The sequence below is a fragment of the Rhinatrema bivittatum genome, chromosome 9 (assembly GCF_901001135.1).
Source record: "Rhinatrema bivittatum chromosome 9, aRhiBiv1.1, whole genome shotgun sequence".
NCBI lineage: Eukaryota > Metazoa > Chordata > Amphibia > Gymnophiona > Rhinatrematidae > Rhinatrema > Rhinatrema bivittatum.
In genome coordinates, this window is record NC_042623.1 from 17,744,124 (window position 1) to 17,760,148 (window position 16,025).

Genomic DNA, 16,025 nt, shown 5'->3' on the forward strand with positions numbered 1-16,025 from the left:
TTCCTTTCACACATTGGAATTGTTTAAAGCCACATGAAGGGGCGAGTAAAAGGCATTCAAGGGTAGTTCCTCAAACCTTTGACACTCTGCAAAGTCCTCAGCTTCCATCACTAGTGCTAAAGATATTCTGAAAATAAAAAGTCATCCTGCCAGCACCAAAGGGTTATAGTTTGTATGTGAGAAGGGGGGAGGGAGAGAAATTTAAACACCTAAGCTAATGACAAAAACATCAGAAACCCACCCTCACCCCTGCCTCAAGTCTCAGCCAACAGAATTTCTCACTCTTACCAAATCCTTTTCTTTCATTTTGCCAATCAGTCGATTCAGCTGGTCTTCGTTCTGACTTGTCGTTATCACTTCATAGAGACTGCAAAAGGCGCCTTGATGTTGAGCTGAAAAGGGGAAGGAAAATTGCAAACCTATGAATCCTCCCCGCAAAGTACGGTGCCCCGGTTCATACATACAAACCACCCGGCGGTTTCAGAGGAACTTCTTACACTGGGCGAGATCACGGATGAGGCCACGCGTTTCCTACCGTGGCAAGCAGCGGGTGCGGGGCACGATGCCACTTCCCTCCACACGCTCCCTCCCAAGCTTAACTCGGCAGTGCACAAAGAAACATTTCCTTTATTTTAAACTCGCTGCTGAACTGTTAATCATGCACCTTCTAGGTTTTGTGTTACAAAGTACGGTGAATAATAGATCACTATTTACTTTCTTTCTTTCTTCATACCTTTCCTGATTTCCCCTAAAAGGACATTGGTTCTTGCCTGCTAATTTTTCTTCCGGTAGAACCACGGATCAGTCCAGACTGCTGGGTTTTGCCTCCCTGCCAGCAGATGGAGACAGGGAAAGCTTCACTGACACTGTACATAACCCAGTGGGCCACTTGCAGTCCCTCAGTATTGACCTGTACCTAAGCCAAGATGATAGCAACCACCATAAACTTCTAGGCAAACTCCCTCCCCTCCAAACCAGAGGAAGATGGAAGTTGCCCAAAAAAAACTCTTTCCCAAATTTAACATCAGCGATCAGAATTGAAAACCTCCAACAACTCCGCACTATATACAAACAACAGTACAAGCAGCAGACTCTCCGCCCCCCCCCCCCCCCCCAGTAAATGGGCGGGGCTGTGGACTGATCTGTGGTACTACAGGAACAAAAATTAGCAGGTAAGAACCAATTTTCCTTTCCCTGTACGTACCCGGATCAGTCCAGGACTCCCGCGATGTACCTAAGCTCCCCTGAACTCAGATAGAAACATAGAAATGACGGTAGAAGAAGACCAAACGGCCCATCCAGTCTGCCCAGCAAGCTACGCACTTTATCCATTTTTTTCCCCCCTTTTTCTCTCTCCCACCTTTTACTATTGGCTTCCAGTACCCTCCAGCCCTAATTCCCCTCCACCCCACCATCAATTTAGAGAGCAGCTCCGTATCTGCATTCAAGTGAACGTCCAACTCAATTAGGGGTAGCAACCGCTGTAACAAGCAGGCCACACCCTTACCCCATACTCTTACCCACCCCTGTTTTTATTTTTTTGTTTGTTTTTTTATTTTTTTGTTATTTTTTTTTGGAGATAGCAGCCCTCCATCCTTCCGCTCCGTGAAGGTGGAACACTAACTACTGGCTACTGGTATCCCGCTCCGTGAATGCCTCTGTGGCTACTGCCGCTCCGTGCAGTGTTTTGCTGCACGGAGCAGCAAACATTAAAAAACGGAGTGGAACATAGGACATGGAATGTTCCACTCACAGAATATTCTTACCAAAACACATGGAAGCCAGAGCCCTGACATCCAAGTGATAATGCCTAGCAAAAGTATGTAACGATTTCCCTATAGTCACCCTGCAAATTTCAGGCGGAGATGCCTGTTGTGACTCAGCCCAGGAGGTCACCCAAGGACACATCGAGTGCATGCCCCTAAATCCCCTAGCTCCAGGCGCCCTTTTAGAAATGTAAATCAATTTGATCGCTTCCTTCAGCCACCACACAATTATAGCTTTAGATGCCTTACCTCCTTAGTTTGGACCATTATACAATATAAAGAGGTAATCCAATCTACAAAGAGGTGATCCGAACTACGGAAAATATTAGTGACCTTTAGATACCACAATAATGCATGCCTAAGCTCTCCCACATGAGGCGTAGAGGAATCCAAATCTGAAAAAGCTGGAAGTTCCAATGTCTGACTAAGATGGAATGCCGAGACTACCTTAGGAAGGAAAGAAGGCAACATGCATAAAGATACCCCTGAATCAGACATATGTAGGAAGGGATCTAGACATGACAGCACCTAGAGCTCTGAAATTCTCCTGGCTGAAGAAACAGCCACCAAGAAAATCACTTTAAGAGTCAAGTCCTTAACCGTAGCCCTCTTTAGTGGATCAAACAGAGCCTCACACAAATCTCTAAGGATCAGATTTAGATTCCAAGACGGACACATTTTCCACACACGTCTTTAGCTCCTCGAAGGAATCATATTACATCCGGATACGTAGAAAGATGATACCTTTGCACCTTACCCCAGAGACCACCCAATGTCGTTACCTGGACTCTCAAGAGAGTTAAAGGCCAGTCCCATGACCAGAACATTCCTGATGAAAAGCCAAATCCAACTCTACAATTTCAGCAATCTCTCTCCATGAGGAACACTAGCTCTGCCAGAGTTTCCAATGGAGCTTCCAGATACTCCTTCAGATTGACAGAGAGGACTAAATGGCTAGGTTAGCTACCCATTCTAGAGACTCCAAGTGCATCAGTACCTTGTCGACAGAGGTGCCTGTTGACAAGGTACCTCTGACTGCACACGAATGAGCCAGTCGTCCAGACACGGATGCACCAACATATCCTCCTTTTGCAATAAGGCCACTACCACCACCATTACTTTGGTGAAGGTACGTGGAGCCATCGCCAGCCAAACAGAAGGGCTCAAAACCAAAAATGTTCCCTTAGGACCATGAAACTCAGGAATGTCTAGTGCTCCAGCTTGATGGCTATGTGCAGGAATGCCTCTGTCAAGTCGAGAGATGCCAAGAACACTCCCTTGCATACTATCGCTATGACGGACCTCACAGTTGGATCTCAGTCTCTACGCACAAATGAGGAACCTTGAGAGCCACATTTACCTTCTTTAAATTAAATTGGATACAGGAAAATCCTACCTACTGGCCCTACTAGACATATCGGCAGCCTTCGACACTGTCAATCATCAAATCCTTATCACACGCTTGACAGAGATAGGAGTCACCGACACAGCACTGGACTGGCTCACCTCTTACCTCACTAACAGAGAATACCTTATAAAACTCGAAAACTTTGAATCCGGCCACGTCCCCCTCAGACAAGGCGTTCCCCAAGGATCTTCCCTTTCCTCTACCCTCTTCAATATATACCTCCTCCCCCTCTGCAACCTACTCTCAAACCTAGGCCTGAACTTCTTCCTATACGCCGATGACGTACAAATACTCATACCCATTCAAAAAACCCTCAATGAAACCATCCTTTTTTGGGAATCTTGCCTAGTCACCATCAACGCCCTACTAACAGACCTTCACCTTGCTCTCAATGCAACTAAAACCGAACTACTCTTTATATCCAAGCAATCTGAGCATGATTCCTCCACCACACCACCGCCCCCTAACATCTCCCCCACTCTACCCCCCGCCGTAAGAGACCTGGGAGTCACCCTTGACCAACACCTCAATTTCAAACCTCACATCAAGTCCCTCCTTAAAGCAGGTTTCTACAAACTTCAGATCCTCAAAAAACTCAAGCCTCTACTCCACACTCAAGACTTCAGACTAGTCCTACAGTCCACCATCTTCTCCAAAGTGGACTACTGTAACGCCCTGCTACTAGGCCTCCCTTTCTCCACCATCAAACCTCTCCAAACCCTCCAAAACGCCATGGCTCGAATCCTTACCAATACACGTAAAAGAGAGCATATCACACCCATCCTAATAGACCTACACTGGCTGCCCATCCATTTCCGCTCCCAATACAAAACCCTTACCATCCTTCATAACACCCTCTACAAAAACAACCCCCCTTGGCTTAAAGAAATGCCCCACTTCCACCTCTCAACCCGCCAGACAAGATCCACCTCCACAGGCACCCTTCACACCCCCCCCCCCTCAAAACAGCCCGATTATCCACCACCAGAGAAAGAGCCTTCACCATCGCGGGCCCCGTCCTCTGGAATTCCCTCCCTACACACCTCCGTCTTGAACCCTCCCTACCCATCTTCAAAAAAGGCATTAAGACCTGGCTCTTCAAGCAGGCTTACCCCAACTCCAGCCCCTCGTAGCCTTCCCCCCTAGTCCACCCAGTCTCCCCCCTCTAGCCTCTCCCTAGTCCCTCCTCCCTTATTCCACCCCAGCCTCCCTCATCCACCCCAGCCTCCCCCCTCACCCCCTCCCGCCCCTCACCTGTTCCTATATCCCCCCCAGCCCACCTCTCACTCCTGCGCTACCCTTTACTGTCCTCCGCTGTATTATCAATTTTAAAACATTTAACCTGCGCCAAAAACCTTAAATCAAGCTCCCTTTTAGTACCTGCTATAACCATAACTGTTGTAAATAAGCTAATATTTTACATTTTTGTGTTTTTAAATGTTCAAATAAGTTTTCATTATATCCCATAACTGTTGTAAGTAAGCATCCATTTTTCTCCCCTATATAATCTTTTACCCCCCCTTAACCGCTGTAATTAAACAACAATGTATAACCCCGTTAAGCAACCTCTCTTGTAAATACTGCTACGTTCCTTTTACCTGCTCAGCTGCTCTCTTTCCTCCTTACCTTCCTCCCTCTCTCTCCCCCCCCCCCCCCTTTTTTTCGCTCCTGCTCCATCCCCCACTCCCTGTTTTTTGTAATTTCCTCCTTTCTCAAGTTTATTGTAAACCGGTGTGATGTGCTTGCACGAACACCGGTATATTAAAAGCTGTTAAATAAATAAATAAATAAATAAATAATACAGGGTTGAAAGAAACAGGATGCTTAACCTAAAATTGACATCGGGCTACATTAAGCATGTTCTGGGTCTGAGCCAACAAACTTAGGCCACGCTGCGTATGTTCAGGGACTAAGTCAACAAAGTCAACAAGACATCTTTGTAAAAAAAAAAATATATATTTTTTGAGCAGAGTCCGAAGCGGCAATCATGTGCAGGTTCTCCCTCTTCTAGAAGTGAGAAAGCCAATTCCCCATTAAATCATCCAATGTCTCATGATCCACATCCCCTTGAACATTACCAGGGACAGCCTCCCTGCTGCATTTGCCTACCGTCATTGACAAATTGGAGGCCTGAGCACACAATCCCTACATAGTAGGTTGCTTCACCTTCGCTGGGCATCCCTGCAGAAAGCTCTGCAGACCCTGGGAAAAGGAAAATTGGTCCTTACCTGCTAGTTTTCGTTCCTGTAGTACCACGGATCAGTCCAGATGCCTGGGTTTTGCCTCCCCTCCAATAGATGGAGACAGAGAAGTTTTAATGGACTCTGTCCTATACCCCTGAGGTGCCACCTAGAGTCTGTCAGTATTACACTGTACCCAAGCAGAGAAAAGTAAACTAGTACAACCAAAATTCCCCCCCCTTGTAGAGCAGAGGGAATAAAAACTGGTAACAAGAACAAAAAAATGCCCATTCTCCTAACCTTTGAAGGTGAGCGCACAATATCAAAATGTATTGAATAAATCTGCAGAATATGAACATCAACCAGTCGAGCGGACTCTCCATTTCCGCATGGGTGGGACTCTGGACTGATCCGTGGTACTATAGGAACGAAAATTAGCAGGTAAGGACCAATTTTCCTTTCCCTGTACGTACCCGGATCGGTCCAGACTCCTGGGATGTACCAAAGCTTCCCTAACCAGGGTGGGACTGAGAGAGTCCTGATCAGAGAACACTGGCCCTGAAGGAACCGGGCTCTGGGGCCCGGACATCTAGATGGTAATGCCTAGCAAATGTGTGCGGAGATTTCCACGTAGCTGCTCGACAAATCTCCTGCGGCAACACCTGCTGACATTCCACCCATGAAGTCGCCTGCGATCTAGTAGAATGAGCCCGGAGACCGACCAGAATCTGACGGCCCTGAACTAGGTAAGCCAAAGCAATAACTTCCTTCAGCCAGCGTGCAATGGTGGCCCTTGAAGCTTTCTTGACCCTTCCTGGGACCACTCCATAGGACAAACAGATGGTCCGAAAAACGGAAACCGTTCGTGACCTCCAAATAACGTATCAGCATGCATCCGACGTCTAACTGTCTTAACTCCCTAGACTCAGAAGTAGAAAGATCTAGGCCCACCAAGGACGGGAGCTCCACCATCTGATTCAAATGGAAAGAGACACTACTTTCGGAAGAAAGGAGGGAACCGTTCGTAAAGAAACTCCTTCGTTAGAAATCCTTAAGAAGGGCTCCCGACAAGATAAGGCCTGTAGCTCCGAAACACGCCGTGCCAATACGATAGCCACGAGGAAAACGACCTTCAACGTCAAGATCTTTCAAGGTCTCCGCTTCAGCGGTTCGAAAGGCGCATTACAAAGGACACGGAGAACCAGGTTGAGCTTCCATGAAGGACAGGGGTTCCAAATCGGAGGACGCAGATGTTTAATGCCACGCAGAAAATGAACTACATCCGGATGAGACGCTAGAGCGAGGCCCTGTACCTTTCCTCGAAAACTACCAAGGGCTGCCACCTGAACTCTTAGGGAACTGAAGGCTAGACGTTTTACTAGACCTGCCTGCAGAAAGGCCAGAACATCCGGAATAGTAGCCCTGGATGGCTCCACTGCTTGATTCAGGCACCAGTCCTCGAAAATACCCCAAACTCTGACATAGGCTATGGAGGTAGAAGTTTTACGAGATTGGAAAAGCGTAGTAATCACCTCCGAGGAGTAACCCTTATTTCGCCATCTCCGCCTTTCAAAAACCATGCTGCTAGACAAAAGCGATCTACCTCTGTGAAATAAACGGGACCTTGTCACAACAGACTCAGGGATGGGTGAAATCTCAGCAGGCTATCTACCACCAGATTGAAAAGGTCCGCAAACCATGGGCGCCTCGGCCACTCTGGCGTGATGAGTATCACCTTGCCCGAATGAGCCTCGATGCAGCGTAGAACCTTGCCAACCAACGGCCATGGCGGAAAGACGTAAAACAGAATGTCCTTTGGCCAGGGAAGCACCAGAGCGTCTACACCTTCCGCTCCTGGCTCTCTTTGACGACTGAAAAATCGAGGAGCTTTGGCATTGCAATACATCGCGGGCCTGGACCATCGGTTGCACAGGAGACTGAAAGCCTCAGAGTTCCCACTCTCCCGGATCCAACTGGTGGCAGCTGAGAAAATCGGCTTGCACATTGTCCACTCCGGCAATGTGAGAGGCTGCTCTTACATTGTGTACAGGTGCTGTTCCACCCAGCTGATTAAAAGTTGAGCCTCCGTCGCCACCGGACTCAGAGTTCCGCCCTGACGTTTGATGTAAACCACCACTGTCGCATTGTCAGAGAGAATCCGCACTGATCTCCCCTCTACTAAGGGAAGGAAGGCCTGTGGTGCCAACTGAATCGCTCTGATCTCCAATCGACTGATCAACCAAGATGACTCCGACCTCATCCACTGACCTTGCACTGCATTCCTCGACAAACAGATCCCCACCCGGAGAGGCTGGCATCGGTGGTTACCACTATCCAGGAGGGATTTTCCAAATCTACACCCTCGTAAATTGTTTGGACACAGCCACCAAAAAAGACTGGCCCGTGCCGAATCCGTCAGTGGGAGGAGAAGATGAAACTGTTCGGAGAGCAGAATCCACCGGGAGAGCAAGGCTGACTGAAGAGGACACATATGCACAAAGACCCAGGGTACCAGTTCAAGAGTGGAAGCCATCGAACCAAGGACCTGCAAATAATCCCCTGGGACGAGGCATGGATCACAAGGACTCTACCTGAGTGAGAAGCTTGGACAATCTTTCTTCAGTAAGGAAAATCTTTCCCAAGATCATGTAGAACCGAGCACCCAAAAAATCCAAGGACTGGGAGAGAACCAGGTGATTGTTGGGGTTGACCACCCAACCCAACGAGCTCAACATGTGTAGCATCCTCTGCACCGCTGCCCTGCAAAGGTGTTCTGACTTCGCTCGAATCAGCCAATCGTCCAGGTACAGGTGTACCAAAATCCCCTCCTTTCGCAGGGCCGCTGCAACAACCACATCACCTTGGTGAAGACTCTGGGCGCTGTCGCCAGACCGAACCGTGGCACGCAAAATTGAAAATGATGCCCCAGGATCACAAACCACATATTTCTGATGATCTGGGCATATAGGAATGTGCAAGTAAGCTTCTGTCAGATCTAGAGATGCTAGGAATTCCCCTTTGTGTACAGACGCTATCACCGAGCGAAGAGTTTCCATCCAAAAACGAGGCACCTTTAGAGTCCGATTGACTCTCTCTAAGTCTAGGATGGGCACCAAAAGTAGGCAGAGTAACACCCTCACCTGAGCTCTCCTGCGGGTACTGGAACTATGGCGCCTAGGTCCTGTAACTGCCGCAGTGTCCTGTGATCTGTATTTTAATACAGGAACACCGGTATATAAAAATCTAAAAATAAATAAATAAATGGTACCCGCATGGGGAAACCATGTACTGCTCGTGGATCGGCCGACCAAAATCTAACACGTAACCGTGTTCTACTATACCGAGGACCCACTGATCTGAGGTTAAGTTGGACCACTCTTCTAGAAAAATGAATATCCTCCCCCCTATTCTTGGGACAGAAGAGTGGACCGGCCTCGCTTCATTTCACTGACTTGGGACCCCCATGAGATTGTGGAGCTCAATCTCTGGTAGGCCGGCACCCTCGAAAGGACTGATTCCAAGAAGATTGGTGGCCGGGTCCTGGTGAAAGGATGAACCAGCGGAACGTGAAGAGCGAAACAGGTGATTTCCCCGAAATCTCACCCATTGAGGATAGGATCCTCTCGTCCTGGGTCTATCCTCCGGCAACCTATGGACTTTAATCTCCCCCAGAGATTTTATCATTTCCTCCAATTGTTGCCCAAAAAGCAGCTTATCCTTGAAGGGTAAGGAACTCAATTGAGCCTTAGAGGAAACATCCGCAGCCCAGTGTCTAAGCCAGAAGAACCTGCGGGTTGACACGGCCGAGACCATAGTCTTGCCAGAAGTCCGCAACAGGTCATAAAGCGTGTCAGCACTGTAAGCTATCACCGCCTCCAGGCGCCCTGCTTGCACCACCTCACTCGCAGAAAGGAATACTACGCTTGCAAATCCTGAACCCAGGGGAGACTGGCTCGCAGCGCGAAACTGCTGAACATAGCTGCCCAGACTCCTAGGGCCGAAACCTCAAAAATCTTTTTAAGCTGCAACTCCAATTTGCGATCCTGCAAATCCTTCAGGGCAGTGGCTCCTGTTACCAGGATGGTGGTTTTCTTGGTCACTGCCGAGACTGTGGCGTCCACCTTAGGGACCTTAAGGAGGTCCAGCGCTTCCTCTGGAAGCGGGTATAACTTGTCCATAGCCAGACTTACCTTTAAACCAAGGTCCGAAGTGTTCCACTCCTTAAACAAAAGATCTGTAACTGACATATGAAATGGAAAAGATCGAACTGGACCCCTGAGGCCCACCATCACCGGATCCAAAGCCCCAAACTGTGAGTCCTCCGGAGGAACCTCAATGCCCAGCTCCTCCAGAATGGCCGGGATAAGTGAACCGAGCTCATCCCTTCTGAACAGGTGGACCACTTTGGGATCATAATCCTCCACTAAAGGCGCGTCTACTGGCTTGGCTGGCTGGAGCTGGTGATCCTGATCCGCAGCCAGGCCCCTCACCAGGGGCTTGCAGAGGAGACTCGCCTTCATCCACCCCGTCCGTATCTGAACATGAAAAGGACCGGAGAGGGCGTTTGGCCTTGGGGGCTTCTATGCCACCGAGTGACTTGGTACACTTGTGGAGTGATGAAGCCCCTGTCTCAGCCCCCAGCAATGGCAGGATCTCACGGGGTACCTTAGTACCCTTTGAAGGCTTTATGCAGCAACAAAACAAAATCGGAGAATGAGGAAGAAGACTCATCCGAGTCCTTCCTCCATTCCTCCTCTGAGGAAGAGATCTGTGCTGCCTGCAAGTCACCTCCCCCAGGGCAACAGGACTTGGCGGAGAGCTCCCCTCCCCCAAGGCAGCCTTCTCCTGCTGCCTGAACATTCACAGTAAGGCTTCAGTACCTGTGCTGAGAAGAAAAGGATCCTGAGGCTGCCACAACTTTGCCCTACCAGGGTCCCTGCGTGCTCTAGAGCTGCTGCGATGCAATTTTGCCGGAATCAGCTTCCTCGAAGAGCCTTCCCCTCCCGACAAGCACCTGGTACAAACTCTTGCCTGCAGGCCGCACCATGCAGCATGATTCCCGAGCTAAATTAGGATCGTGGCCCAAAAAATGAACCAGCGCAACCAAGACAAACCCCCGGGAGCTCATAGGAACTGAAAAGGACGCGTGAAAATATGCTCTCAAGGTTGCGGTCATATGTGCAGAAGGTCATGCGTAGATACATGTCCGTATAGACCATGGTTGTACACACACAAATACCTGCGCAAATGCGTGCTCAAGTGTAGGTTGCAGTCTTATGCGCACAAGTACCCGCACAAATTGGCACTCAAGTCTAGGTTGCAGACGTGCATGCTGAAATCTAAGCCGCAGCCTTATGTGCACAGGTCCCCAAGTATGCAACCTCCATGCGGCGAAAATGCATGCACATGACTACGCATGTGGGAAAAGAACTACTACTGCGGCCAACCACGTGGCTAAGCAAACCTGCCTGCACATTCAGCAGCACTGAAAATCATCGAAGACCTGAAGAGCTTCTCAACAGCTCAGGCCTCTTGAATGGCCAAGAATCCATGGAGACTGGGGCCGAGAGTCAGCACCCCCTGCTGCTTGTTCTGCATAAGCAAATAAAAACTGGCAGAAGACCTCTACCAGAACCAGAGACCCCTCCTCAGTGCAAGTGCCTCTCTGCATCTCTGTGGAACAGGGAACCACCAGAGATATTTGAGAAGGGGATTCCCGAAACCAGAACTCAGAACCAGAACCAGGAATTGAAAATGGCTGCCGTTTCCACGCTGACAGGGAAAGCATCAGCACTAGACCCAATCACCCACGAGGCTTGTTCTACTGGTGCAGAAATGCTGGACACAGACCTCTGAATGCCAAGCTGCTTTTGCGCATGCTGTCCTCCCTGCACCTGTGGCACCACCAGTACCTCAATGGCAAGAAGGGGAACAGTCCCTCAGCGTGACGGAGCCAACACCTGGTCTCCTCTGCAGGCAGAGAAGCTCCCCCCAGGACCTCGATGCTGCACAGATCCTCTAACTAGTTCCTTGTTCTCTCTTTTTTTTTTTTTTTTTTTTACTCTGAGAACAAATAAAGATACATAGGAATAAATATTCAGCCGCTAAGTGACTACTTACGTTAACCGGATATCCATATCCAGGTAACTTAACCGGGATATTCAGCAGCGTGGCTGCACTACTGAATAAACTCAGATAAGTTACAATTAGCCAGATATGTGGTATCCGGCTAACTTTAGACCTGCCTATGGCATGTTTAGAGTTAAGAATATAAGAACATAAGAAATTGCCAAGCTGGGTCAGACCAAGGATCCATCAAGCCCAGCACCCTGTTTCCAACAGAGGCCAAATCAGGCCACAAGAACTTGGCAATTACCCAAACACTAAGAAGATCCCATGCTACTGATGCAATTAATAGCAGTGGCTATTCCCTACCTAAACTTGATTAATAGCCGTTAATGGACTTCTCCTCCAAGAACTTATCCAAACCTTTTTTGAACCCAGCTACACTAACTGCACTAACCACATCCTCTGGCAACAAATTCCAGAGCTTAATTGTGCGTTGAGTGAAAAAGAATTTTCTCTGACTAATCTTAAATGTGCTACTTGCTAACTTCATGGAATGCCCCCTAGATCTTCTATTATTCGAAAGTGTAAATAACTGATTCACATCTACTCGTTCAAGACCTCTCATGATCTTAAAGACCTCTATCATATCCCCCCTCAGCCGTCTCTTCTCCAAGCTCAACAGCCCTAATCTCTTCAGCCTTTCCTCATAGGGGAGCTGTTCCATCCCCTTTATCATTTTGGTTGCCCTTCTCTGTACCTTCTCCATCGCAACTATATCTTTTTTGAGATGCGGCGACCAGAACTGTACACAGTATTCAAGGTGCGGTCTCACCATGGAGCGATATAGAGGCATTATGACATTTTCTGTTTTATTAACCATTCCCTTCCTAATAATTCCTAACATTCTGTTTGCTTTTTTGACTGCTGCAGCACACTTAGCCGATGATTTTAAAGTATTATCTACTATGATGCCTAGATCTTTTTACTGGGTGGTAGCTCCTAATATGGAACCTAACATCGTGTAACTACAGCAAGGGTTATTTTTCCCTATATGCAACACCTTCCACTTGTCCACATTAAATTTCATCTGCCATTTGGATAACCAATCTTCCAGTCTTGCAAGGTCCTCCTGTAATGTATCACAATCCGCTTGTGATTTAACTACTCTGAATAGTTTTGTATCATCCGCAAATTTGATTACCTCACTCGTCGTATTCCTTTCCAGATCATTTATTTATATATTGAAAAGCACCGGTCCAAATACAGATCCCTGAGGCATTCCACTGTTTATCCTTTTCCACTGAGAAAAAGTGACCATTTAATCCTACTCTCTGTTTCCTGTCTTTTAACCAGTTTGTAATCCATGAAAGGACATTGCCTCCTATCCCATGACTTTTAAATTTTCTTAGAAGCCTCTCATGAGGGACTTTGTCAAACGCCTTCTGAAAATCCAAATACACCACATCTACCGGTTCACCTTTATCCACATGCTTATTAACTCCTTCAAAAAAATGAAGGTTTGCTAGGCAAGACTTCCCTTGGGTAAATCCATGTCGACTGTGTTCCATTAAACCATGTCTTTCTATATTCTCTATGATTTTGATCTTGAGAATAGTTTCCGCTATTTTTCCCGGCACTGAAGTCAGGCTCACTGGTCTATAGTTACCCGGATCACCCCTGGAGCCTTTTTTAAATATTGGGGTTACATTGGCCACCCTCCAGTCTTCAAGTACAATGGATGATTTTAATGATAGGTTACAAATTTTAACTAATAGATCAGAAATTTCTTTTTTGAGTTCCTTCAGTACCCTAGGATGCATACCATCTGGTCCAGGTGATTTGCTACTCTTTAGTTTGTCAATCTGGCTTACTACATCTTCCAGGTTCACAGTAATTTCATTCAGTTCGTCTGACTCAATCACCCCCTGAAAACCATCTCCGGAACTGGTATCTCCCCAACATCCTCATTAGTAAACACAGAAGCAAAGAATTCATTTAGTCTTTCTGCAATGGCCTTATCTTCCCTAAGAGCCCCTTTAACCCCTCGGTCATCTAATGGTCCAACCGATTCCCTCACAGGTTTCTTGCTTCGGATATATTTAGAAAAGATTTTATTATGAGTTTTTGCCTCTATGGCCAACTTCATTTCAAATTCTCTCTTCGTCTGTCTTATCAATGCTTTACACTTAACTTGACAATGCTTATGTTTTATCCTATTTTCTTCAGATGGATCCTTCTTCCAATTCTTGAAGGATTTTTTTTTGGCTAAAATAGCCTCTTTCACCTCACCTTTTAACCGTCTATCTCCGAATATCAGAGATAGGTTGTTAACCGGCTAACTCAGCTCCATCCATAGGCACATGCGCTTAAATACTGCATGAAAAGATTTTTTTTATTGCTTCATGCATACATAGTTTGTGCCCATTTCTAAAGTTGAAGTAAAGGTGTATATTGTTGATTATTGTGGGTTTTGGTTACACCTTATTGCTTATGAATAATTTATAGTTTTCAATATGTACCCCATAGAAACTAATACTTTCCTTTGGTGCAGAGGTTCAGGTTCCAGGAGCGCAAGCTGCATGGCAGATCAGAAAAGATCCAGACCACTGGCTATATCACTCTTCTTTCGCCAAACTTTAACAATCCAGCCCAGGATAAATTGTATAAAAGGGATAATTTCCTGCTCCACTGAGCTTGCGGTGTAGAACTGCCAGCAGGTTCCACCGCTGTCTCATGGGGGACAAGGGATCAGGACCACCAGATGTCACCCCACGGACCTCCAGACCTAGCTATCAGAAGGGTCATCAAACCCCTGCTCGTCTGCCTCACACCAGGATCTCACAATCCCCTGGGAAGATCCAGAAATTTGTTTTGTCTTTTAATCTTTTTTTTTTTCCCCTCTTTCTCCAGACTGCAGGTTTTACACCATCTACCATCTGCTGAAGACAGAGAAATAATGGGGAACTGCAGGTGGCACACTGGGTTATGTACAGCGTCAGTGAAACTTTCTATGTCACCATCTGCTGGTAGGGAGGCAAAACCAAGGCGTCTGGACTGATGTGGGTATGTACTGGGAACATCAGTTAAGCATATAGGTATAACAATATAGGACGAAGCATGAGGCAGTAAATTATACAGCAGTGCCTGGTCTTATAAAAGAAAATTGGTTCTTACCTGATAATTTTCATTCCTGTAGTACCAACGGATCGTCCAGAACTCCTGGGTTAATTCATCCCTGTCAGCACATGGAGACAGATAAAGCCTCGCTGACACAGCTTGAAAACCCCTGGTGCCACCTGCAGTAGCTCAGTATTGATCTGCACCCAAGCTGAAAAATAACACTATGTGCAATAACTGACTAAAAACGTCTCAAATAACTTGAAAAAAGTGTATAGGTTTACAACAAAGAACGGAAGTTTACTGACAAAGTTATAGCTGAACAGATGACTCTCCCTTCTAACCCGGGTGGGTTCTGGACTGATCCGTTGGTACTACAGGAACGAAAATTATCAGGTAAGAACCAATTTTCTTTTCCCTGTACATACCCGGATCAGTCCAGAACTCCTGGGATGTACCAAAGCTTCTTAGAGCGGGTGGGACCTGGAGAGCCCCGCTCGCAAGACACCTTCACCAAAAGATATGGAATCCGAAAATCCCAAATCCAACTGTAATGCCATGCAAAAGTATGTAGAGACTTCCAAGTCGCTGCCCTGCAAATTTCCTGCGGAGATACCAACTGCACCTCCGCCCATGAAGCGGCCTGAGCCCGCGTCAAATGAGCTCGCAAACCGTCAGGAACCTGACAGCCCTTGAGAAGGTATGCTGACCCAATAGCCTCCTTAAGCCACCTGGCAATCGTTGTTTTGGAGGCCTTGGTACCCCTTTCTTTGGCCCGCTCCATAACACAAACAGATGATCCGATCTTCTGAATTCATTAGTAACCTTGAGATAACGAAGCAAGGTTCTACGGACATCTAACATCCTAAGCTCCCAAGCATGCTGCATAGAAGCATCCGAGTCTGTAAACGCTGGGAGCTCGATAGTCTGATTAACATGAAAGGCAGACACTACCTTTGGGACAAATGAAGGAACCGTATGCAACGTAATACCTGAATCAGATATTTGAAGAAATGGATCTCTACAAGACAAGGCCTGTAATTCTGAAATCCTCCTAGCAGAACAAATGGCCACCAAGAACACCACCTTGAGAGTCAAATCTTTAAGAGTCGCTCTCCGAATAGGTTCAAATGGAGCATCACACAATACTCGCAGAACCAGATTAAGATTCCAGGGAGGGCAAATTTTCCGTACCGGAGGCCTCAAATTCTTAACTCTCTGAAGTTAAGAATTTGAGAAGACAGGGTGAGAAGACAGGGAATAACCCTCAATTTTGTCTTGTAAGCAAGCAAGCGCCGCGACCTGCACTTTAAGGGAATTAAAAGCTCTTGTAGAAAAGACAAGACGTGAGATATCGAGGCCTGAACCGCAAGAACCCCTCGATCGGAACACCAAGTTTCAAACACTTTCCAGACCCGAACACATGAGAGAGAAGTGGATTGCCGCCGAGTCTGTAAAAGTGTAGTAATCATCGGTTCTGGGTAT

General features: G+C 47.1%; 1 protein-coding gene across 3 annotated transcripts in view; it reads right to left on the reverse strand.

The window, feature by feature from the left end:
* TASOR2 (transcription activation suppressor family member 2) overlaps positions 1 to 16,025 on the reverse strand; it is a 236,780-nt gene that overhangs the window by 138,591 nt on the left and 82,164 nt on the right. For all 3 annotated transcript variants that reach the window (XM_029617192.1, XM_029617191.1, XM_029617193.1), the window contains one exon: positions 289 to 392. In XM_029617192.1, the coding sequence (XP_029473052.1) occupies positions 289 to 392 (104 nt within the window). The remainder of the gene's footprint in view (positions 1 to 288; positions 393 to 16,025) is intronic.